A 23999-nucleotide genomic window follows, 5' to 3' on the forward strand; every position below is an offset into this window, starting at 1 on the left:
TAGTGTGGCCAGAGCTACACTGAAATAAGCCCTCAAGCTGGCATGATGTCTGGCACTTGCACACTAGCACGTGTGGCAGGGAAAATGCCAACGTGGCCACCTGACCCATGTGATGTTCAGAGTATGGCACCAGCACTGAGGGAAGACACCACTGGCAATATTGCGCCGGGTGTCTGCTGGGTACGTTTTCCTGCTTAATGTGGCAGGATACTTTCTAACTAAGACAGAAATTTCACTGTGTGAGGGGGGGTTGAGGGGCGGGGCTACGTGCCCCCAATCACAGTCTTCCAAAACCAGAGAAAAAGCTTACAGAGACCGGTGCCAATATCCTGTGATGTTTTCACACCCCATAATGGACGACAGCACTGCAGAGCCTCCGCAAACGAGCTGAAATCCACTACTTTCAATTATTTACAGCATGTTTCCCCTACCACAGTGTGATATCGGCTCCTCACCGGGTGACCATGTGAATGGGGCTGATATTGTGTGTCACATGGTGGCACTGTGTGAGTTGGCAGGTATGTGGCAGCCACACTGATAAATAAATAATCACAATAGACAGTGTGTAATGTGATTATTTAATTACCAGTGTGGGTGGCAAATAAAGCAGCGGTCGGAGCACCACCACCCAAAGACAGCATACGCCACCGTTGAGACTGATACTGTGCCATTCACAAAAACTGCATAGGTCTCATTCTCTAGCCCAGAAATTGAGTTCTTTGTGTACAGCATGTTCTAATACAATATCAAGTGTTGAATATCGACTACCACTATATTGTCAAGGTAAACATATGCTGATCGGTATGTTGTTATGGTGCTTAACTTCATACCTGTGGACCATACCAATATATTTATCTGCCAGGTAAGTAATGTGGAGTTAATAGTATTACATTTGCACCTACTTATATTACATACCATAGATGTATGTTGATAGTCCACATTTTACAATAATGATTCATGCGGACATTCTGTCACTTGACATGGGAGTTATAATCATGCAAAGTAGGCTGGGATCGGAGTTCACAACTTTTGGTGCCTTCTTTTAGTAAGAAATCTGGGGTGATTCTGTGATTGCATAAGTTATTGACTTGGATACAACTAGGAAATATGTGACAAACAAATCAGGGACAAGTGCAGTCATTGTGTTCTCTTAAAAAGACCCATGATATCAGTATTTCGGTACATCCATGTATATTCAGGGTGAAACCGCTGGAGGGGCAGAGGGCGGGAACTGTGGGTTTGTCTAACTTTGGAAGCATTTAATAATCATGACAAGGTTGAAGGCTGCTCGATTTTAGCCTATGTCAATGTGATACATAGGAGGCGCTAAGTCCATATGCAGTACATGTAAAGTGCTGGGCAGCTAACATAAGAATTCCATTAAAAGCCTATAATGCACTATGGTAGTAAAAGTTGGGAAGATGGGAATTCACAAGGGCATATTATTAAGCCCATTATTACCGCTTTACCGGCAGTTTTCTGCCGCTAAAACAGGGAGAATTGTAACGCCGTTTCTTGATATATGCCCCACAGTCTTTGTGCCCTCAGAGCTGTTTTTATGCATACATAATTGCTTCAAATCCAGTATTGCCCTTTCTTAAGCAGACGTTAACGAATGTGTGTGATCTGCTTCACTTCAAAAACAGATCTAATTCTTGCTTACTAAGCTCAATCACATCTTTATATTTCATGAAGGTGGATAAATTGCACTTCATTGCTTTCGCTTCACATGATGGATGAACGTCACCCAGCGTCCATTAGGTGATCAGTGTAAAAAGAGGTGCTGGGACAAGGCCACTCAGTAGTAGAAGGGTTGGAGTCTCCTTGAAGTATTATCACTATTATTGACTCCTCTTCCCCGCAGTCTAGATCTGAAGCAATGCAAGTAATATGTTTTTGAGTCGGATACTCTGTTGTCACCCAGAGGTGGTCCATGTGGAGAACTTCTTGGATGCCTGTGGGGAGGCCTTGTCTGTACTGCACCTAATTTAAGAAGAAATGGCATCTTTCACTTTGAGGGACATACAGATGGGAACTTCTCAGCAGGGCAAACAAAATCAACATGTGTCGGCACAGCAGTTCTTTGCTATGGGCCTTAACCTAGTTGAGCTACACCAACATCCATCTGAGTTAGCAGTTGTGGTTTCAGTAATAATGCTATCACCAGGCACGTGCTTATTTCCACATTATTTGGTTATTACCAGAAGTTGTAGTCATCATCGCACCAGATTTCTAAAACAGAAAGCGGACCTACCTAATATTTTAGTGGACTCCAAACGTGAGCATCCCTGCGTGTGTCCTGGCCCTTCTTACCTGTGCATAGCAAATTGGCCCATCCAGTCCCTACAGTTTTTTTCCAGCATGCATGGTTGGAGTACTAAGTAGACTGTATTTGATTAGTGGGCTGAGCATTGTGAAAGAGTGCACCACAATCACCTTAAATGCACTTTATTTTCTGCCCATCATATTTGGGTCTCTGATGCTCTCCTTTGGCTGTGCTTATCAGTTGGCCTACATTCGTCTGTCTTCCATTTCTAGTACCCCGCTACGCCTGTAGATTTAATGAGTTGGAACTGTGAGACTGTGTAATCCTCTGATAGGCTGGTGTAACCCGGCTCAGTAAATAGAAGTGTATGATGAGTGCTGACTCATAGCTTGATCCGTCCGCCAGTGCCTTTCTACGGCGGCCGAGGGTGGGCGTGCGGGGAAAGTAAGCTTTGAATCGATTCTCCTTTTGCCTCGCTGAGTCTGTACATTATTCCAGCTGTTTGCTGACTGCTCTTCGAAGTGTATGGAGCTGCTGATGAAACGGAGGCGTTCGCCTCAGTTTTAAATAGAACAATAATTGCAGTTTCATATAAGTAATGTGCTCATGGAATTTGCCCGGTTTTTCACTTCCTTGGAGTCTTCTAAAAAAAATCAAATCCCGCCAATTTTCGGTGCGTTCAGATTAGTTGGGCCTGTGTTATTTCAAGTCAAGTATTGCTGTGGAGAGGCGCGAAAATGGGTTGAGGGGTCGTTGTAGAAAATAATGCATAGAGGGATCGTTGTATACAGGAATGGATCCTGTGTTTGGCTTTTCTAGGTACCAACACCGTTTTTAAAATGGTGTGGATGCTGACGCCGTGAGAATTGTTTTGTTGGAATCCAGTGTCATGACGTGTATTTATGAAGAGGTTTTCTTTAAGCACTCTTTTGTGGGTGAAGGTTCCCCTTGTTTTTCGTTGAACTACGGTACAGTGAACTGGCCACAAGTTATTACTTTTCAAGATGGCTCTGGTCTTTAAGGGCAATTGAGAGAATGACTTGGTACCAAACAATGTCAGATGTTGAATGTCAATTTAATAAAATTACCTGGAATGTGTAAATGATATTAAGCCTCCTAAACTCCACATGCCAAAGGGCTGCCCGTGTCCTGCCTCTTGCAACAGCTTCCTATTAACTTCCAAGAGTCTAGAGCAGTGGTCATTAACATTTGAGTCTATGGGCCCCCACTGAATCACTGCTGGAAGCACAACTTAAACCTAAAAAAAAAAATAAACAAGTATACATCAACCACATACACAAAAATGAGGAAATATTCCATTCAGTTCCCAAAAACAAGTATACATCAACCACACACGCAGCATGCATTGGCATAGCCAATAGGTCTCGCTTTTGAGACCGTATACATATTTAGTTATGCAGCACAATATCCTTGGCGCAATAACATCAACTGTTGCATGGCTAAAAACGTATTAGGTCCCAAAGGCGAGACTTATTGGCTATGCAAATGCTTGTTATTATTTTTTTGCTGATGCGGTGAGCGTTGGCAAAAAGCATTAAACACTTTTGTGTTTGTTCTATTGCTGAACGCTGAACGGCTTTGGCAAAAAACTTTGGTAAAGCCAATCAGTCTGCTGCGTTGGCAGCCAAAAGTAAAAGGTGAGAACAATTGGCTTGGCAATGCTCGTATTTTTTAATGTCTTTGAACCCACGTTTGCTTGTAACAATACTTGTTTTGCACTGCACCTACTTACTATATTTTGTAAATAGATGTTCTGTGTAGCGCATAGAAAACCATGTAAATAAAAATAAATAAGCCACAGGTCTATTGGCTATTCGTCAGACCCGTAGTGATTCTGTTGTGCCTGACACCTGTCTCCACGACTCGGAGTATGCCAGCCGCCGAGTCCTACTACCTCTGGTTCAAAGGGTCTTTTTTTCCGTCCCACAGACAGTTGCATGGTGGTGGTGGGGGGCATACAGAGTGTGCCCGCGCGCCTGAATGCCAATAACCAGGGCCCGAACTGTGACGGGGCCTTTAATTTCCAGAGCATTGAAAAGCGGAGAGCTACAAAGGGGGCCCTGTTAAACCGAGGAGGGAAAGAGACCCCCTCTGTTGCAACCCTACCCCTCCCCTCTGACGAATGGGGTTCATCACCAAGCTGCATCAGGAAGGTGGGGGGGGGGGGGGGGAGTGCAGGGAAAAGCTCGCAGACACACCGTTACCTCCAAATAACGAAACAGTAAATATGACAAGCAAGCGGTGGAACAACTCGCCCCCAGTGTTCAAGGGGCCTTATTTATGAAGGCCTTGCGCCACCAGTGCGTCACTTTTTCCCATGTTAAAAGTGACGCACCGGCGGCGCAAGGCCTTCATAAATAAGGCCCAAGGTGTTTAGGAGCGCGCAGGGGTGTGAAGGCACTGGGAATGTTTGCGAGAATCGGGTGTACGTGAGAGAACAGGTGGTATTTGAGGCAGTGGCCAAAAGTACGGGCACTTCTGAAGAGCCTGGCGGTGTGTAGCGCCATTATCACTTAAGAGCACTTCTGGCGCTTGAAACTACTGAGGGATATTTGAGAGAATTGCAGGTGTGTAGGAGGCCTCGGGATGTTCAGACCAATGTGTTCGCTGTAAATGACTGTCAGTTTTTGAGAGCACAAGCTGTTTGATAGCCACCGACTGTGCTCAAATGCGTAGCGCTATCTGTGACTTTTGTGGCTGATTATATGCACTGCAGGTGACTTGAGAACACTGGCCGCGTCTGAGGCCATTGGAAGTGATTGAGACAGCCCATGCTTTTTGAGAGCACGGGTTGTGTGATGCCATTGACTGACTGCCAGGCCTGCCATTGTGTGCTTGTGGCAGTATGAGAGCACTAGGTATGATTGAGAACCCAGGGGGTCTTTCAGAGCACTGCCGGTGATTAAGTGCACTGGATATCTTTGAGAGCACTGGTAATGATTGGCAGTACCGGGAGAGTTTAGGATTTATTTTAAAGTGCTGTTCTTGTTTGAGAATACTGCTGGTATTGGAGAGCACAAGTGCTGTTTGAGAGCAATGGGGCTGTATGACCTCTCTGGGGTGATTGGCTGCATTGGTGGTATTTGAGAGTGCCAGAGGCTTTGTTTCAAGGGTGTTTGAGAACTCAGCAGATATGTGAGAGCACCAAAGCTGTTTGAGAGCAATGGAGTTGTATGAGCCCACTGGGGATGTTAGGCAGCATTGGTGGTATTTGAGAGTGCCAGAGGCTTTGTTTCACGGTTGTTTGCGAGCTCTTATGATATCTGAGAGCAACAGTGGTGTTCGAAAGTTCTCAGGTTGTTTGAGCCTACTGGGGATGTTTGCAGTGGGGTTGTTTGAAATCCCCAGTGGTGATTTTTGGGATGTTATACAAACAAGCATTGGCCACAAAAGTCATTGCGATCACGATCGCTGTAAAGCGAAAGTGATCGCGATGTCGCGCGCATGCTTGTGCGCGTTCTAGCAAGCTGGTCGCCCCTTTGGGAGTACTTCCCAAAGCCGCTACTAAATGTCTCTCCAAGAAGCGCATGCGCGCTGACTCAGCGACTCCTAAAAACGAGGAAATATTTTATTTATTTTACAAATAAAAACATGCAAGAATCGACATTTTAATATCCGTAGGAAGGTTGGAGCTTTTCAAAATTTAGTTTTATTTCTAAAAGGTGAAGCAATATTCTAGACTGTAGAAAATCACTTTGAGCCTGATTTAGATATTGGCGGTATTCCTGCAGTCCCTCCGTGGCAACGATTTCAAGTACTCACGTCAAGTTGACAGAGTCCCACCCGCCGTATTTAGATGTGTGCAGACTCTGCTGGCTCCGTCAGGACAGCTGTATTCGGCCAAGGCCGTTTAGGTGTCCCAGTTGTCCTGGTGGTGGAATCATTATGGAGTGGGTCCCTGGTGGAGTGGAGATCCGTAAGTACAACTTATTTTCGTGTCAGTACACATATATGTTGTGTTTGGCTCAAAAACAGATGTGGGTAAAGTGTAGTGCCCTCTTTTGTTACGTATTTCATGCCACACAAACAACATACACACACTATTGAATGCATACCCACGGGGACCACAAGCACAACGCCCCCTAGCACCACAACAACAATTTTTTTTAAAGTGCCAATAAAGGTGTGTTTATTTTATCTTGATAAGTGGGAAATGAATACTACTGCATTACACATAAGAAAAATATTGCATGTAAGAGCAATGCAAAAGGTACACGGGGCTGCAGCAATTGTCAACACACAAACCATAGTAGGACAATTGAACAAGTAGCTTACCTTAGATCCTGGCTTCAATGGAGTCGTTTGGCATCGTGGTGGAGTCGGAGCAACAAAGGAGGGACTAAAGGTAAATTTTGGCCTAATTTCCTTCAATTCCGCCAACTCAAATGAGATATTCCTGCCACCTTTGCCTCGATGGAAAGGCACGTCAGAATTAGCACAGCGGAATCCTTGGCTGGACTCCTGGTGCCAGTCGCTTCTGCCCATGGCACCGTCGATGCGGTTGAAGATTCGTGGTAGAGGCAGTTGGATTCTGGCGGTCTTCCCCCTATTGACCCGCCAACATCTAAATAGGGAGGGTGAACCGCCGAGTCGGTGAATCCGTCGGAGAAGCGACGGCTGTACCTTCACGCCAAGATCCAAATAAGGCCCTTTGTCTTTTTGTTTTTTTCCTCCTTACACAACAGTACTTTAATTGAGACAACAAATCGTCCATACTAGATTTTGTTTGCTGTACTAGCAATGCTCTCACAAATCAGAGGAGAGAAGATGGCAGACAGATTGCATCAAACTACATTGGCTTTTGGTCAGTTGTCTTAGATGAAACACAGACACCATTATATCTAACGGCACCTTCTTGGATTTTACTACCAAATATCGAACTTGAAAATATCGACATACACACATATCAAACCCAAAATAAAGACAGCCATATACTTTTAGGTAACAAAAATATCAATTCCAAAATACAATTCTACAAAAATATCTAAAATCAAAAAATATCTAAACTGCAAATTTAGATTATAATAATAAAGACTTTTAAAATTAACATTAAAATAAACATATCAAAAATTAAAATACAGACTAAAAACAGAAAATATATTTTTCAAACTTTAAATATATTTATTTGACATTCATTTAACACTTCAATAGAAATATGCAAACATTTATAAAATATACTATTATAAAATGTAAATGAATTACTTATCTAATATCGAATTAGTCTATACAAATATATTCACATTTAAAAACTGAAATATATTGAAATACATACAAGTATATTACATAGAAAGGTTTTTACTAAATTAATACTTTTTGACACCTCTGTACATATGAAAATAATTAAGCAGTCACATTCTTATATAAATATTAAAAATATACTCTGATATGAGGACTTGGCATGCGCCCTGACAAGATGATAGGCCTACTGCTTTGCTGCAATGGCGAGAGAGCTGATGTGAAATATGACTGTGGTTCGGTGCTGCTCGTCTCCACAAACCATCAAGTTCTCCAGATAAGGTAAGGAGCCAGAGCTTACATTCTAACTTGACGATCCCTCTCTTCACATAGGACCAGGTGTGGGGTTAGACACTCAAAAATGATTTGCCCGTCATAACTAACCGATGCATCTTTTCAGAGCTTCTAGCTAAGTCGCCTTCCATTCTGCACCTGTGATCAATATAGCAACCCCCTGAAGCAGCAACCTCTCCAGACGGCCTTCAACTGTGGTCAGCAACCTGATCACTACTCATCGCTGACCATTACCCACCTGCTGCACTACCTGCTCGCTGCATGGCGGCCTGCCTACTTGATACTACCTGATATCGCCTGTTACTACATACTGTATGCCGACTCCCACACAGGAGCACTGTATGGAGGCACAAATTAGAGTGCACATCAGAGCTGTCTGCCATGTCAGTGTATCACGACCATCTGCCTGATATTGCCTGTTTCTGTATGCTTGCCCCCACAGGAGAACCACATGTTGGCGCATATCAGAGTTTCAACCTTAATCCCATATAGTTAAAAAACTAATACCGAACACACTACAGACACCCCTCTGTGGAGGGGTGAAGTCTATACTGGCAGATGTCTACATCCTGCTCCTTCACATATCCACAGCCTGTTCCTTCAGGAGACTGTACAACTGGCTGACAGACCTGTCAAACTTATATGATACTTTCACTCCCTCTACTGACCTACACTTAAATGCACCTGGTGTCCAACACATTTTTGCTTACTACATCACTTAAAAATCTCTCAGCAGCTCATTAGCGTGATTCAGATCATGACACTTCACGATCCTCCCAAAATGGCAAGACATGTAGGGTATGGTAATCCGATTAGCCCATCATAGAGAGCTTTGAATTATTGTTGCGTCACAACTCTACTCTTTTGAATTTCGGACCCATCAAGCTACCAACCGTTCAACAGTTGCAGTCCAATACCACCAAGTACCCTTTTTGCTGACATCTCTGCTGAGACTTGCTGTGAAAATGGCTTATTCAAAAGACAGAAATATTCTAAAGACAAAAAGCAGCAGAAAGTGGGACAAAAAAGAACAAAGTCGGAACCTCCAGTCCCTGACTCACCAATTAATAATTGATCCATCACAGGGACAAGTAAGGATCTGATACTAAAGAAACTAAACTCCCTCCATGACCTTACAAGGTCGACAAAGACAAACACTGATATCCAACAACTAGAAATGCAAAGCCTCAGGATAGAGCTCGAAAGAATAACCTCCAGAAGGGACGAGACAGAATCTAGAGTTGGCAGAGTAGAGGACCATACTCCTTCACTCCAAAAGAAAACTGCAAACACTACCAAAAAACAGTGTTTCTTGAGAAATAAATTATGAACCACAAGTACCGAAAAGGAAATCTTTGGCCTTCTGGGAAACATAGAGAATGAATCCAACTTCTGAGTATCTCTTCTGGAAACCTGGATACTTCATGGTCTAAAAAACGACTTTTAGAAGGTCTTTGAAATCGAGAGGGCCCTTAGAGTGCCGACCAGAATATTGGACCACTTGAACACAGCCTGGCCAATGATCTTCAGACCTCTACTCTATGGCCACACAGAAAAGATCTTAGAGCAAATGTGGAAAATAAAATGGATGATATGGAAGGATCACAGGATTTGGATATCATAAGACTATGCTAAAGAAATTATACACCGCAGGATGAGATTCCTCTCCCAAAGAAATGAGATAAAAGCAATGAATATTTCCTTGTTCTTTTGTAGGCCCGTCAAAAATGAAAATCCCGAATAATGAGAAGACATCATTCTCTGATGAACTAGCATATCTGGAATCCTTTTTGGACATCTTTATCCAAACGAAAATGGCTTTATAAGGATCTCGTAATGTACTCTCTACTTAACTTTTCTTTCACAGTCTTGTACTCTGACACTAATATCATAATAATTACTTCACTAATCACATTGCTCACATAAATATTTGGGAAACAAACCCTTAATAGTGAACTGACTTCCAGCATCCCCATCTCGTATGCTACTTTATCAACAGGCAACAACACCCAACTAACCACCATAGTTATTGGGCCCTAATAGTCCCTATGGTTAGTAGCATATACCATCCCATTAACAGGACTCAAATTAAAGCATGGCTAACATGATTTATTAATATAACTCTATCTAGCAAACCTTACCTTTTTTACACGTCTTAATGCCAATCGACCCCAAACTTGCGATCCAACGATTTTCGACCATCAACCCACCTAACTTTCACTTGTAAGTTGGAGGTAATTCCTACTAGATAGGCTTCTGGCTAAACACCCATAGATCTGTCACACCAAGAATACACACTCAATAAATATCGATATCAATGCTAACAAATGAATACTAAGTAATTAAAGCTAATTAAAACGAAAATGAGAACTAATGGTGACGCTTCACTCATAGCTGAGGCTTTACAGAACATTTACCCTAAAACACCCCACTTGTATACAGAAAAAGAAAACAACCTTGGCTAATCTGTATCTTAAAATATTGATCTATAGTTTTCTACTCTCAAAGGAAACCACTACTGACCACTTGCCTCAGTAGTAACTATATGCAGTCAGACTGACACCGATTGCGCTATATTCTTAAATACCCTGCACAACACTCTATGTCATAGAAGGAATGTGAAATGTAAAATGAATATGAAGCCAGACTGAAGTACTGTCTCTGCTATTGTACTATCTGTGTAATACAGTGAAGGTAGTGCTCTGAAGGATACTGCTATGTTATGTACTGCTATATATGGTCTTCTAAAGGCATGTACCGATACAATCTGTTGAGCTAATTATGCTACGTCATGGTATAGCGCATAAGATGTTACATGTCGTGTCATGCTGCACATCATGTCATCTTGTGTCATGCTGAATGCCATGTTGTGCTAAACATTATAGGTAAAGTTATACTACTGATTTTATGCTATGTTATTGTTATGCAAAAATATGCCATTCATATGGTACTAACATGGCGTTTCCCCCAAGTTATCAGTATTACACTTTTACTCTGCAAACTCACACCTACCTTCAACATCTTGCGATAATTCCACTGGGATTGATAATACTGTTAATGTTAACATTTCTGTCTTTATCCGTTGTAGTTTTAAACACTTCCAAGAAGTTAAACCCCTCATACGAATGTTGTTTGCTCTCTCCACGCAGCAGCAGCACTCTAATTTCAAGAGATGTATGGGCATTGGCCTCCTGTGTCCTCTACTACCACATCTGTCCCCAAAAGGATTAGGGCTGGATGGGATGTGAGCTCCATGTTTAGGTTTTTTCCATAATTTCCCCTTTCCAGCCGGGTTCCCCCTGCTGAGTCTGCTGACTACTCACCCCCAACAATGAGCGGCTTTATTCCAAACAGACATGTTCACATCACACCATATCACCTTTGCTACTCTGACACCTATGTTTCAGTAACACTGCACATAAAATAAGTCTCACAAGCCTTGATATCAGAACTTTCATGAAATCTATCCAGTTCCTCTACCAATACACCCAGGGTACCAAACCTTGACATCGCAATGCCTCAACACAACAGGTGTACCCTCTCCACAAACACAACCCTTCTTACAATCTGGGACCTATCTAATGACAAAAAATCTCTGACCAAACTAGAACTGAAATCATATCCCCAATAACATGGCCAGTGGAACATTAAACATCCTCTCTCTCAATACAAGGGTGTCAGTGGGGGTGTGAGTGGCTGTGTGGGTCTGAGTTGTTTTGTGGGTCTATGAGTGGCTGTATGGGTGTGTGAGGGATTATGTGGGTGTGTATTGAGTGTGTGAGTAAGTGTGTGTGTCCACGTGGATCCTCATGCACTCCCCCAAACATTTTTGGGGACAATTTCTTGCCCTTAAGAGGTCCCTCACAGACCCCTCCCATCAGTCCCATGGTGTCAGGGTACCTCTGCCCTGACCGCTTCTATAGTTATAACATTTTATTTTTCCCCTTGGGAACCATGTTCTGATGCACATATTGACGGCCGCAACTTTCCTCTCAGGTTGTGGCCAGGCAGTCATGGCTTTTCTGTAGGCGGGTAGATCCGCAGATCGCCGTGGATCCACAGCATAGCAGCATCTCTAGATATACATAAATCTTTTTACATTAATAACTCCAGAACTACTGAACAGATTCACCCCATATTACATAAAGCACTCTAACAGGACCAGGATCTAGCTTCCTGCCAAGTTTTGTGCAATTCCGTTCAGTGGATTGGGCTGTTGTCATGTCTAAATCCCTATGTGAAATTGCATGGCTCAAAATGCGTTTTGGGTTCCCCTTGTTTGTCGGCTCCCACTAGACGGATCTCCCCGAAACTTCCCAAACAGCAACTGAACTGACACTAGTTTTGAAAATTTCGTGAAGATTTGTCAAATGGCGCATAAGTTATTAGGAAAACGAAAAATCTTTTTCTATGGAACTAGATATATACTGGAAAAAATATGTCAAAATAATATTACAGTTAGGTTAAAGGTTCAGTAACAATGTAATGTTTTTGACTACAGAAAAATCACAAAAATTCATCAATTATAGTTATCTCAAGTAACTATAACTCAGGCGCTAGGGTAACTATGACTCACGCTTTCTCCGTGCAGGTTACTGATCAATAATTTTATTACAATCACTTTGTTGCAAATGTTGCATTGATGTCATAGATGATGTCAAAGAGTGATGGGTTAAAGGCAGATTTTTTTAGATTTTGCCCACGGCATGGTCTCTCTGAGAACCCCCTTTAGGGCCTAGGATGGCAGTGTCTCCCTACCCTGCCCCATTATATTATGTTAGTTTTTCACTTCTGCACAGAGGACTAAGACTAAACCCCTGAGTTCTGTAATGGTTGTCTAGCAACATTTTTTTTCATGTAGGACATGTAACATGCAAGTACTTTATTCCCTACTTAGAACTCAACATTGTTTATATCTTTTGCTCTAATTGTTTGGGTTGCAATAAAATAAGAAAAAAATACTCTTTTGAATACACATATTCAGTCTCAAAGATGTGACGTTTGTATGTTGAACCTTTTGAAGCTCCAGTACTGAGTTCAAAATGTGTAATTTGAAGATCACAATATAACTGCATTTTATGCCACTCTGTGTGCACTGCAAAGGTCCTTTGCTTAGCTATCACGCATGCATATATATAACTTCCAATTGGGCTGTTATATGTGACAGCTTCTGGTAGGCACATTTGCATTCTTGGACGTGTAATTTTCTCCAAACGTGCGGTAGCATAAAAAGCATGGGCTGACTGAAGTTGTTTCATATGGCATGGTGCTATTTACTAGCTGTGCATACCAAGCTCTACATTGTCACCTATACTGTCTGTCTTATGAGGCAGCCTGTTTTGTGTAGTAGACTTCACAGCTGCGGTCTATTCTGTACATAATTCTTGAAGGAGGTTTGCACTGCTGCTTCCTTCCTTTGCTGTAATTGTGTTACAGAGACCTACTCTGCTACTTCCCACACTGCAAGGGCCTTCTTCAAATTGGTTTGCAATCCTGGTGTGTGCACTGATATCACCAGGTGCAGTATTTAGCAGGTGCAAAGTTAATCCACTTTTTCTAGTTTCAGGCGAAATAATGGAGATGACGCTAACAGAGCATGCTATTTCCCCAATTCCAATTAGCACTAAGAATTTGCTCACATGATTTGCGCCAGACACACAATTTGTATCAGACTTACTTGTTGAAAACTGGGTGTGCAAAAATCTGTTGAATGTATAACTTGGCCAAGAGATACAGGGGCATATGTATCAAGAAACAGATTTGCGAGTCCTTAATTGCGATTTTTTGCGAATCACTATTAAGGACTCGCACACTGCTATGTATGTAGGAATCACAATAATAATTGTGATTCCTACGCATTCCTTAATTGCGACTCGCAAATTGCAAGTTGCAATTAAGGAATCCCTTCCCATTCATTCCTATAGGCCAAGAGGGCCATAGGAATGAATGGGAATTGCATGCACAAATTGCGAGTACCCAATAGGTACTCGCAAATTTCACACGTAATTTCAAGGGTGCAAGGGTTCCAAAACGCCACCCTGCTGCACCCCTGAAATGTGCATGGGTGCACATGGGGCACACATACATGCCCTAAGGGCATGTATGTGTGCCACATTGCACTTTGAAAAAAGCAAAAAAAGTGCTTTTTTCCAGGAAATTGCAAATAACCACCAACTTAAAGTTGGTGGCAATTTGCGATTCCTTAAGGTAATCCTTAAGGCAATATTGCAATTTGCGATGCCTTCTAGCATAGCATTTAGGGAACCGCAAATTGCGATTCTCTAAATGCATGTGCAAAATAGGGGTTCGCAGTTTTTGCGATTCCTTATTTTGTGAGTAGGTTTTTGCCTACCTACATAACACACAGCGAAATTGCAATCGCAAACTGCGAATTTCAGCGTTTGCAAACGCAATTTAGCTTGATACATCTGGCTCAATGTGTTTAATTTGAACCGGTGGTTTCAGATGCTCAGCACCTGCACTTAATTGTCAGCACCGGCTCTAGTGACAAACAACCACATGATGGTACTGTCTGTTTAATTTTGAGATGTGCACAATAAATGTGTTTATTAAGTCAAATTGCATTGAAAATTAGCAATGCCAGCCTCTCACGCCATTATTATAGCTTAGTGTGGCCTGAAATAGTCACGAGTCCAATTGTTAGGTGTTACTGTCATTGACAGCGCTGCCAAGCGCTATGCATGTTGCAGGCTGCAGTGACCCTCTGAGAAGGGCCGTAGCACTTGATTTTTTACAAATTAAGCACTGAAGAGATATAATCATTATTTGGTCTCTAACTGAAGTTTGCCCCCGAAACTGGACTTTCAGGCCAGCTATGATGCGGCTCAGTTTATTTGACTAAGAATGTACTGTTAATCCCCATGCGGTAAGGATTTTGTGAGGAAACCATGCTTTGCTGATTATTTACTGTGCTGCACCTGTTTTAGAAGGTGGATAGGCTCTGCTAATTTCTCTACTGCAAGTGCTTTGAGGATGAGGGAGACTTAACTCGCTGCCACCCACGTTGAATCTTCTTTGTTAATGAGGCTTGCCCTGATGCTTTACTTCTTGCACTAGGGCTTTCTTGCAAGAGAGACTTCCACAGCTGCTGTTTATGCTTTTCATGTTTGGTGCCTTCTCCTTCTCATATAGCGCCTCTTTTATGACGGAGACATATTCAGCTGTTTCTCTTGGTATGCCTGTTTTATGAATGATTCAGTTACTTCCTGTTTTGTTCTGTTTTTTTATGGAGCAGACGTTCTCTGCTGCTTCCTGTGCTGTAGCTGGTTTGTGTCAGGGTGTCTTTTCTTAGCTGCTGTCCATGCAGTTCCTTATTTGCGGTAGAAGAACATGCATTACAGCTGCCCATATTCTATGTGTGGTTGAAGCCTGCACAGCAGCCGCTTGTGCAATGCCTGTTTTACCTCTTGGAAGACCTTACTGATGCTGATGGTGCTGTGCCATTTCTGTGTGAAGAAAACCTTTAGTACTGCTGCCTTTACAGAACCCCTGCAGTTTGTGAGTGAAGCTTTTGCTGCTGCTGCATCCTATGGTGAATCTTTTTAATATGTAAAGGAATCATAAGCTACACTATTGTGTAAATATGAAGCTTGCAGTGTTTTCATATGCACATTATATGTTGTGTATTAATGCAAATGCATTTCTGCTGTTAGTACCATTCCTGATCTATATCACTGTCCTTGCCACCTGTTAAATTGATTTATGTGCTGTGGCCCCCAATTTGATTTCAATTAGGGTCTCAATGCTTGAGCAAAGGACTTGATATGTTTACAGAGAAAAAAAATAGAAAAAGAATGAAGAGTGTCAAAGAGAGTGAATTTGAACAAGGAATGGTAGTTGAAAGAGAAAGAATGAAAGGGAGAGGGAAAAGAAAACTGAGATAAAAAGAGAAAGGGAAGGGGATACTGTGTAGTGAAAAAGGGAGAAAGATTGAAATGGCACTGGAAGACCTAGCAGCAGAAAGAAGCAGAAAGTGAGATGAGTTGTAACAAAAAAAGTATGCTATAACAAAGAAAATGTGTGAGAGATACTGAAAAGAAAGGAAGAGGAAAGCAATAGGAGAGAAATAGAAATAGGTTAAAGAGAAAGATCAATTTGAACCACATGAGAGAAAAAGAAAGAAAATGAAAAGACTTAGAAAATCATTTAAAAGAAACAACATGGAACTGCACAGTCATAAAAAAGTAGCAAAGAGAAAACACAAAAGAAATTAAAAGAGAAGAGCGATAGGATAGACTGAGTAAGAGAAAGACTGATGAGAGAAAGGAAGATCACGAATGAGAGGCCACGAAAAGGATTCCAAGAGCGTAAGTAATAGCGGTTATTCAGAGATGTAGCAGGCTGAGTTGAAAGATGGATTGGGAAAGGGAGCAACAGAGTCAACGCGGCAGGGCGAATGTAAATAAGGAACACAAGTGAGCTTAAAACAGGAAGCTGGCTTCAACATTAGGAAAGATTGAGGTAGAAGGGGGATATTCAAATAGCAGCTTGATAGAGAAAGTAGGAATATGAAAGATAAATTAGAGCAAATGTTTGAGGTAAAGTTTAAGTTTGTTGGAAATTGGGGGATATAAAGAGGTGAATGTCAGATTGACAGTGTGCAATGCTTAGAGAATGAACGGGCTAAAATGGGTGTTGATGAAATGAAAAAGGCTGAGGTGAAAATAATACGCCAGCACCATAGTTAAAATATAACAGGTCAATCAAATAGGGATATCGCTGTTTTAGTAGCAATTATGATAATGTATTATTCTTGTACGTATTGTAGAGTTTCCTGATGCCTTTCCTGAGATGTTAGGAGATCTTACTTTAAAGAAACACGAGAGACCCAAATGTCAATGTGATCATGGGTATTAAGTTTATTCTTGTAATAGGCATTCAGATGGAACTCATTTGGAAGAACAATATAATGCAAAGGGGGAATCCTCTGTTGAATTAATCAGGGTTGAAGAATCCTTAGTGTGACTATGACATTGTGCATTGTGTCGTGAGAAAATCTTAGCATGAAATTACTTAAAGATTCAACCAGAATGTATTCACTTCATCCAAACTGAATTTATTTCCAAAAGTCAAATAGAGATATACACAACAAATAACTTACACAGTCAAGCAAATGATGAGCGAGTTACTCAACCGGACCCCAAGTCAGAAAAAACATATCCGTCCAAAGTAAAAGAAGTGACAATAAGTAAATCAAATAGTATATTTTGATATAAGTCAAAAGACAGCCAATGGCATTGTGTACAAATAGGCACACCAGGGAAGATATTTGGGGCTTTGAGAAGATCTTAGATCTGTCTTTAGATGGTGTCGACGGCGTTTAGACCCAGTATCGGATATAAGGGTTCTCATCAGGACTAGGAATGATCTGGGGAGTGGTTGAAAATACGTGAAAGGCCTGAGAACTGGATGGAGAGTGAGGCCGATCTTGTGGTTGCAGGGGAAGAACTGTTTTTCTGCAACCCTGCCCTGTCTGGTTGTTACTTTGTTTATGGTTAAAACCTCTATATGGAGTTTTCAGGATCCCACTGGAAATCTGCCCTTAGTTGCATAACGCGTCAGGGAAGAATAATTGCTCCTAAAAACCAAACAGCTCCAACTAATTAAGCAGTGGTTTTGCTGAATTTAACAAAACTATGGTTCTGCAAATTAAGAACTGTCCATAAATGTTCTTTCTTCTTCATTGTCAATGCAGATTTCAGTGATGTGCCAGATGTTACTATTGCCAGTATGAGAAGGAGTATCACAGATGATCTTCTGTACCAGGGCCAGCACCGTGAGAGGCGGATGGAGTCTACTTTCCAGGTAGGGCTGCACATGAATATTATTTTCCTGAATGGACCAGCTGTATATATCCATGTTCCTAAAATGTCTTGTAAGTAGATATCTGTTGGTTGCGCTGTCAGCAAACTTGTAACCAGGAAGCAGTCCACCACCAAAAGTAATTAAAAGTGGGTGTCTCATGTTCCTGTGAATCACAGTGGGTGTCTCATGTTCCTGTGAATCATATGATGGAGGGTTTTAGATGGCATTGTATTAATACATCAGTCCATTTTCTGCTACAATTGCAGTCTCATGGGCTGTTTCTTGGAGGCATAAAACAGTGCATCACCCCTTCCCACTCATCTGTTTGTTTCTTCAAGCAAGAACTCTAGTTGGACCCACACCACGAGAGACTCTAATGGGTGACATGATTCAAATATTGTACAATATTTATGTCACTTCTAAGTGTTATGCTACGTTCATGGTGTTGCCAGCTTCTGTAGTTTCCTATAAAACCAAAGGTTGTATTTTTTTGGGTTGAAGTAGTAGTACCAGACACTTTCAGGTCATGTAGCTGCCTGTCACTTCCAATCAGCTAAAAAACATACCATATACTTGGAATTGTGTTGATCACTCAGCATATTTTCTTACTCCTCAGTAAATATGGATAGCAGAATAATAAATGGTGTAAGGTACTGCTAGATGGAAGCAATTTTGAAAATCATATTTAAACTGTATACCACGTGACACTTCATAAACACCTATTTCCAGTTCTGGGTTATCTTTAACCCGTTTACTGCTTCGAACGTTCAGGGCCAGTGCTGAACGTTCGAAGAAACGGGTGCAGCCGCGTCGGCCGTTGGACGTGCGCAGCACCAGGGAGGTAGCTCGCGTGACGTTCAACGGTCGAGGGCAGCAGCGATAGGGTTAAAAGCTTTACTCGATGTTTAAAAAAAACAGCACTATATTAATCTTTCTTCCAATTGATGGGTGTCCTAAATAGAGGTACATATTGCACATTCTTTTGGTTGGCAATTGCTTCCATTCAATTATTTGCACGTGTTCTTTACATTTCTTGTTGCCTGACTAAAGCAACCTTCTTGGTGTGTACAATTTGTTGCAACAAAAAATAACATATTATGTAGGACCGGAAGTGCATCTCTCCACGTATTTCGTTGTCCACTATAGTCTGAAAGCCATGTCTTGTCTACAATCTTCCATTTGTTTATGCCACTGCTGTTCCTCCTGATTGCACACTGCTTTCTATATGTCTGTCATTGTTTAGCATGAACCCAAAAAGAAAGATTATTCAATTCATGCATTGTTTATCCTTCATTGTGGCATGTTGACTTTTCTTAGTGTCTGACTCATCCATTCTGATGCTGTGCTCTACAGATCAACTATTGTTTAAACCCTAAAAATGTGTCATTTTCTGTAAGGATTTGGTTGTATTATATAGTATGGCTGGGTAGCCTTACTGTGGAATACACTCGTAAAAACTGCCTCGGTCTAGTCAGGCTCGTTTGAACAACCTTAAGTTCAACCCTGGGTATCTATGGCTTAGACCAGCAAGGCTTTCACAAAGGAACTTAGTGTAAAGCATTTAATAGGAGCAAGCAACAAGTTGCCAATGTGTGCTACTTGGACTGTAGTGACCCCAGTACGAGTTCCAGGGGGTCAGTCCACGGTTACTTTGAGTCACTCCTTTGTTTTTGCACTGGGCATGACTTTTCCTCGAGCCACAGCACACTCCTCTCTTCGCTAGCACACAGTGCAGCAAGTGCAGTCCAGAAGACGGCGCAGCATCTCTTTGTGCAGTCCAAGGTACAGCAGAGCCGTCCTTCTTCGGTTCTTGTTCCAGTTCCAATGTGATCTGGAAGTGGAGGGTGTGGCGGGGTGCCGTATTTAGTCCCAGAAAGTGTCCTGGTAAGATGATGTGGTCCAATGGACTATGAGGTCACCTCCATCTTGGTGACAACTTTCCGGCTATGTGTGGCATCTAGCAATACCAGAGAACACTATTATGTCCCTTCTCAAGATATCAGGACCCTTCCTCTAATGTCAGGAGCTTAGTAGCCAACCCTAGTGGTGTGGCTACCTGAGGGCTACCTGACCACGTTAACACATGTTTGGGCACTGGATTTGCCTCTCTATTCCTGTATCCAGCCTGTCTATTTGAACAAAGGGCAGCCTCTCAGGAGTTTGAATGCCATCTGTCCACCAAAGGTGGCTTCACCTTTTGGGTTAACAACCTGAGGTACTTCCTGTGAAGGAGAGGTAACACCTCACCCTGTTGCAGGCTGCTATTGTTCCTAAGCCTGTGAGTCCTTTGCACCACTTCCCATGCGGACAGAATGCTGTCTGTTGTCAAGTGCCTATATGAGGCCACAAGACAACTGGGACGCAGAGTGGCAACTTTCTAAAAGTAGCATTATTTTCATAGTGACATTAAGTTTGCCCTGGGCATCAAGTCTGATGTAATGCCACGATTAATTTGATACCTTACAGTACCAGTCTGGGTAGTCCCATTCAGAAGTGAACCAGGCTGAGGGGTCAGCCAGTAACCCTGTATGAGCCAATAGGGCTACTAGCCTTTCCGCAGCAAAATGGAAAAGTATATGCATTGCTGTTATGACATATAAAAAAAAACATGTCCTACTTAACAATATATAGCTCCATTGCTTAGGACTCTATAGCCCTTTCTAAGGGGAGACGAACATATATTTTTAAGGGAAGTGGGGGCTTTACCATTAGTTTAAATGACATAGACGAATTAGCAGTGTTATCACTGCCCTTCCAGTCTTCAGTGGCAGGCTGGAGCCATTTTGTACATTGTCATACACAGGGTGGCACAAAGAGTTCTGTAGCCCTGGGTGGACACTCTGCCTTACATTCCCTAGGTACCATATACTAGGGACTTATAAATAAGTCAGTCCTTGCCAGTTGAGGATGGCCAGTTTGTTTGTAATGGGTAAGAACACTGGCACTGAAGTGTGGTTAACAGAGCCCAAAAACCAGCAGCTAGTAGTCCAAACGGGCATACAGTTGGGGGAAACCTGCAAAAAAACCTTCCGTCTTTATGCTGATCACAGTGTCTTTTGGTATTGGGAGTATGCTGTTCTCCCTCTCAAGCATCAAATCACCAGGAGTTTTAAAATGATAAAGGTCCTCTTGTGTTTAATTTCCAAGTCATCGCTAATTTAGGTTTATGTTAATATATTGTTGACAAAAATATTGTCTTACATAACTTTAAATTATATTTACAAAAATATTGTCTCTTTGTGTATAGATTTTTTAATCTGACCTTCACTGAAGTGATATTTGTGTAAACAATATTTATAAGTTGATTTTGTTTTGCCATATGATATTTAGACCACAATTTTCTGGTACCATACATCAAATTTAGTTGCTTGAGCAGTATATTTTGAATCTAAATTGTATGTTATATATAACCAAAACTGGAAAGCATATAAGTAAAAAATCTATTCTTGTATGGGGAAATGCATGTGTTGCTCTTTAAAAATTGTTGTGTGTTATTGTACAGGAGCTAATGGATAGTGGGAACGTCAAACAGTAGAATGGCCGACAGTAGTTCACTACAGGTTGTACATAAGGTCACAAAGGCCGTGCTGTGCTCACGTCTGGGTAAATGGAAATGCTGAATAATGTTACTATAAATGCATGATTTATGATTCTCTGTCAGTTGCACATCAGATAGGCATACCTTCTCTATTTTTGTAGGATTACATCATCCCTCCATACCCAAAAAAATTCTGTGGTAGCCGGTGCTAAAAGCTATAGGACAGCTTTTTTCTAAACCTGGGATCAGATGAATAGCTAAGACGCGACTTAGCCATTCATTTAATTCCATTTTCAAGTTTCCTTTGACTATTCTTGGGTTTATGGTTCTTGGTGAAATCCACCATCTGGAAAAGTTGGCATAAAAGGTAAATAAATAATTAGTGGGCTGATCTACTCAGCTCATTTCCACATTTTTTAAAATCACAAAATCTAATAAATATCTTTTGCAGCATAAGTTGATGGTTGTCTTTCCTAAACTTTAGTTCACATATTCTTGAATGGTCTACCTATCCGAGACCCATGTGCAATCATTCTTCTTTCCTATATGGAGCATGGATGTCTACTGTACATTTTTAACAGTTTTTTGTTTAAACATATATTTATTTGCATGTTGCACAAAATCACATCGCACAGTTTGCTACAAACAGATATGTCAAGCAGTCTGTTTGCAACCATAGGATGCCTTAACATTACATAGATGTTGCTCAACTGTTGCAGTCATTGGGCATGCCCGTAGTCATGTTAGTGTCCATGCGTCTGTCCATTGCGGAGTTCTGTGTCCAAGAATTTTTATCTAAAACTATACAAATCCTGAAAATAAATAAAGGCAATTAAACTAATTATACAATAAGAGCTAAGAAAAAAAGAAAAAAGGAAGAGGGGCGGGGCGGGGGAATGGGGGAAGTGGTGGTGGATGGCAGCGACTAGCAACGGGCCTCCTCATGGGCGAAATGTTTACTCTCTAGGGCTCAGCTATTTGATATCTGGAGTTATGTTTTTAGGAGAGTTAAGGGAGGGACCATTTCCCTCCTCCAATGGTGTCTACCCTTGTGGGGTGAGGCGGTTTTCATTGTTGTCCGTAGTACATTTTTAACATTTAAGAGTACGTCTCTTGAAGGGTCAACGAAAGACTGCAAACTAAAAAACATCAAGTGCCCCTATATGCATGCTTGTCCAAGATTGTTTGTCAAGATATAATTTACACAAATATAAAAAATATGTGCATGACATAGATTTTTTTCCTAAGTCTCTGCTGAAATATTCTCTCTTTGGGTGTAGATTTTCTATTGTTAATTCCAATGTGGCGATGTTTTTGGACATAATGTATAGGATGCAATATTTATGCCAGCTGACATTCTGACAGCGATATTCTGGTACTTTCTGCTCCCGAAAGCATGCATACTATGAATTATTAAAGTTATTCTAGTGTTTCAATTATGTTTGTAATACATTCATTTTGATCTAGTTTGTATTCCAATTGTGGAACTTACCCAAAGCAACATCAGGATTTCTTGCAGTAGATTGTAAACAATGGTTCCACTCATCTGTGGACTTGACTGGAGGAACATAAACTTGATAAAGTGGACTGATGGGACATAAACTTTTTACTGCAGAAGCACAATCTGGGCAAATGATGTACTTTTTATGTGTGAAACCTGGCTAGAGTTTGAGGCACAATGAGTCTGCTCCCTCTATTCTTGCGTAAACAGCAAAAATAGTGGAAAATCAAGCCATTCTTTCTCTGGTTTCAAGCAATCATGTAGAGTGGGGCCAATGAGTATTTGAGTTTAGTCTCAAAATTTTTCATTTTGCTCAATACATTCACTTATATCTTATGGCTTTTCCAGCTCTGTGAGATAAATTTACTCTTATCCAAAGCAGTGACTTCATGACCTGTTTGTCCTCTGTTTGCTTTCAGCCATTGTGAGAGCTTATGTAAAGTGCTGTTTATAAACTAGCCCAGTGTATTATTGTACTTACTGTCCAGTCGCTTTGCACACCTCTGCTGGCATTCCCCTAAAAACCTTTTACACAAGTGTAGTAGCCCTGATTGTTAAGGAAGAGAAGATCATGAGTAGTGCCTGATTGGGCAACTCTAGGAGGAAACAGAAAGTACTGCTTTGATTTGTTGGTTATTTATCAAAATAATGAGAGACTAGAGACCATTTCCCATCTAAGTGGCAAAGAGTCACTCCTTGCCCTGATGTGGTCTGCGTTGACAGCGAAAGAACCCAATTTTGTCAGTAGACTTTCCTTACCGGTAAGCCGCTCACTACAAGTGGAGTGACCACCTCCTTCCTGTAGCTTTTCACTCTATGCTAAGACTACTGCAGCAATGGCTTTGTGTACTCATGCAGGCACTCGCCCACCAATGAGACATGGACTGGTACCAGCAGTTGACGGCTAGAGCTTGTTATCTGCATTGTAAGTAGTTTTGCAACCAGATCTTTCTTCCCATAAACCACGTCCTTTGGGTTCTTGGTCGCGTATAGATTAACCCAATGTTATTCTAAATTACTGCTACCGGGCAGGGGTCTGCCTTTTTAGTGTGGAGGGAGCAGCCTGAAAGCAGATTGCATTGAAATCAAGCACAGGCTGACTTGATGGAACAGCAGCTGTAACTAAGCCTTTGACAGCCCTGCAATTTCTGTAAACGGTTTATAATTGGATGCCTTCTTTGTGCGCGAGAGTGCCTATTAGTGCTGGCGCTCCTGATAGACCTTGTCACTATCTCCCTGCATGATGGTAGTGCATTTGTTCAATGTTCATATTTGTTAAGACTGTGCATGTTTGGAGACTGCGAAAATTAAGGAAAAGT

The 23999-nt window shown here is 41.6% G+C and overlaps 1 protein-coding gene across 2 annotated transcripts in view; it reads left to right on the forward strand.

Annotated features, from left to right (window-relative positions):
- The window catches only part of TIAM2 (TIAM Rac1 associated GEF 2), a 313756-nt gene that overhangs the window by 210105 nt on the left and 79652 nt on the right, over nucleotides 1-23999 (forward strand). For both annotated transcript variants that reach the window (XM_086927397.1, XM_086927398.1), the window contains exon 15: nucleotides 17532-17641. In XM_086927397.1, coding sequence (XP_086783523.1) covers nucleotides 17532-17641 — 110 coding nt within the window. The remainder of the gene's footprint in view (nucleotides 1-17531; nucleotides 17642-23999) is intronic.

This window comes from Lissotriton vulgaris, chromosome 6, assembly GCF_964263255.1.
Source record: "Lissotriton vulgaris chromosome 6, aLisVul1.2, whole genome shotgun sequence".
NCBI classification, from domain to species: domain Eukaryota; kingdom Metazoa; phylum Chordata; class Amphibia; order Caudata; family Salamandridae; genus Lissotriton; species Lissotriton vulgaris.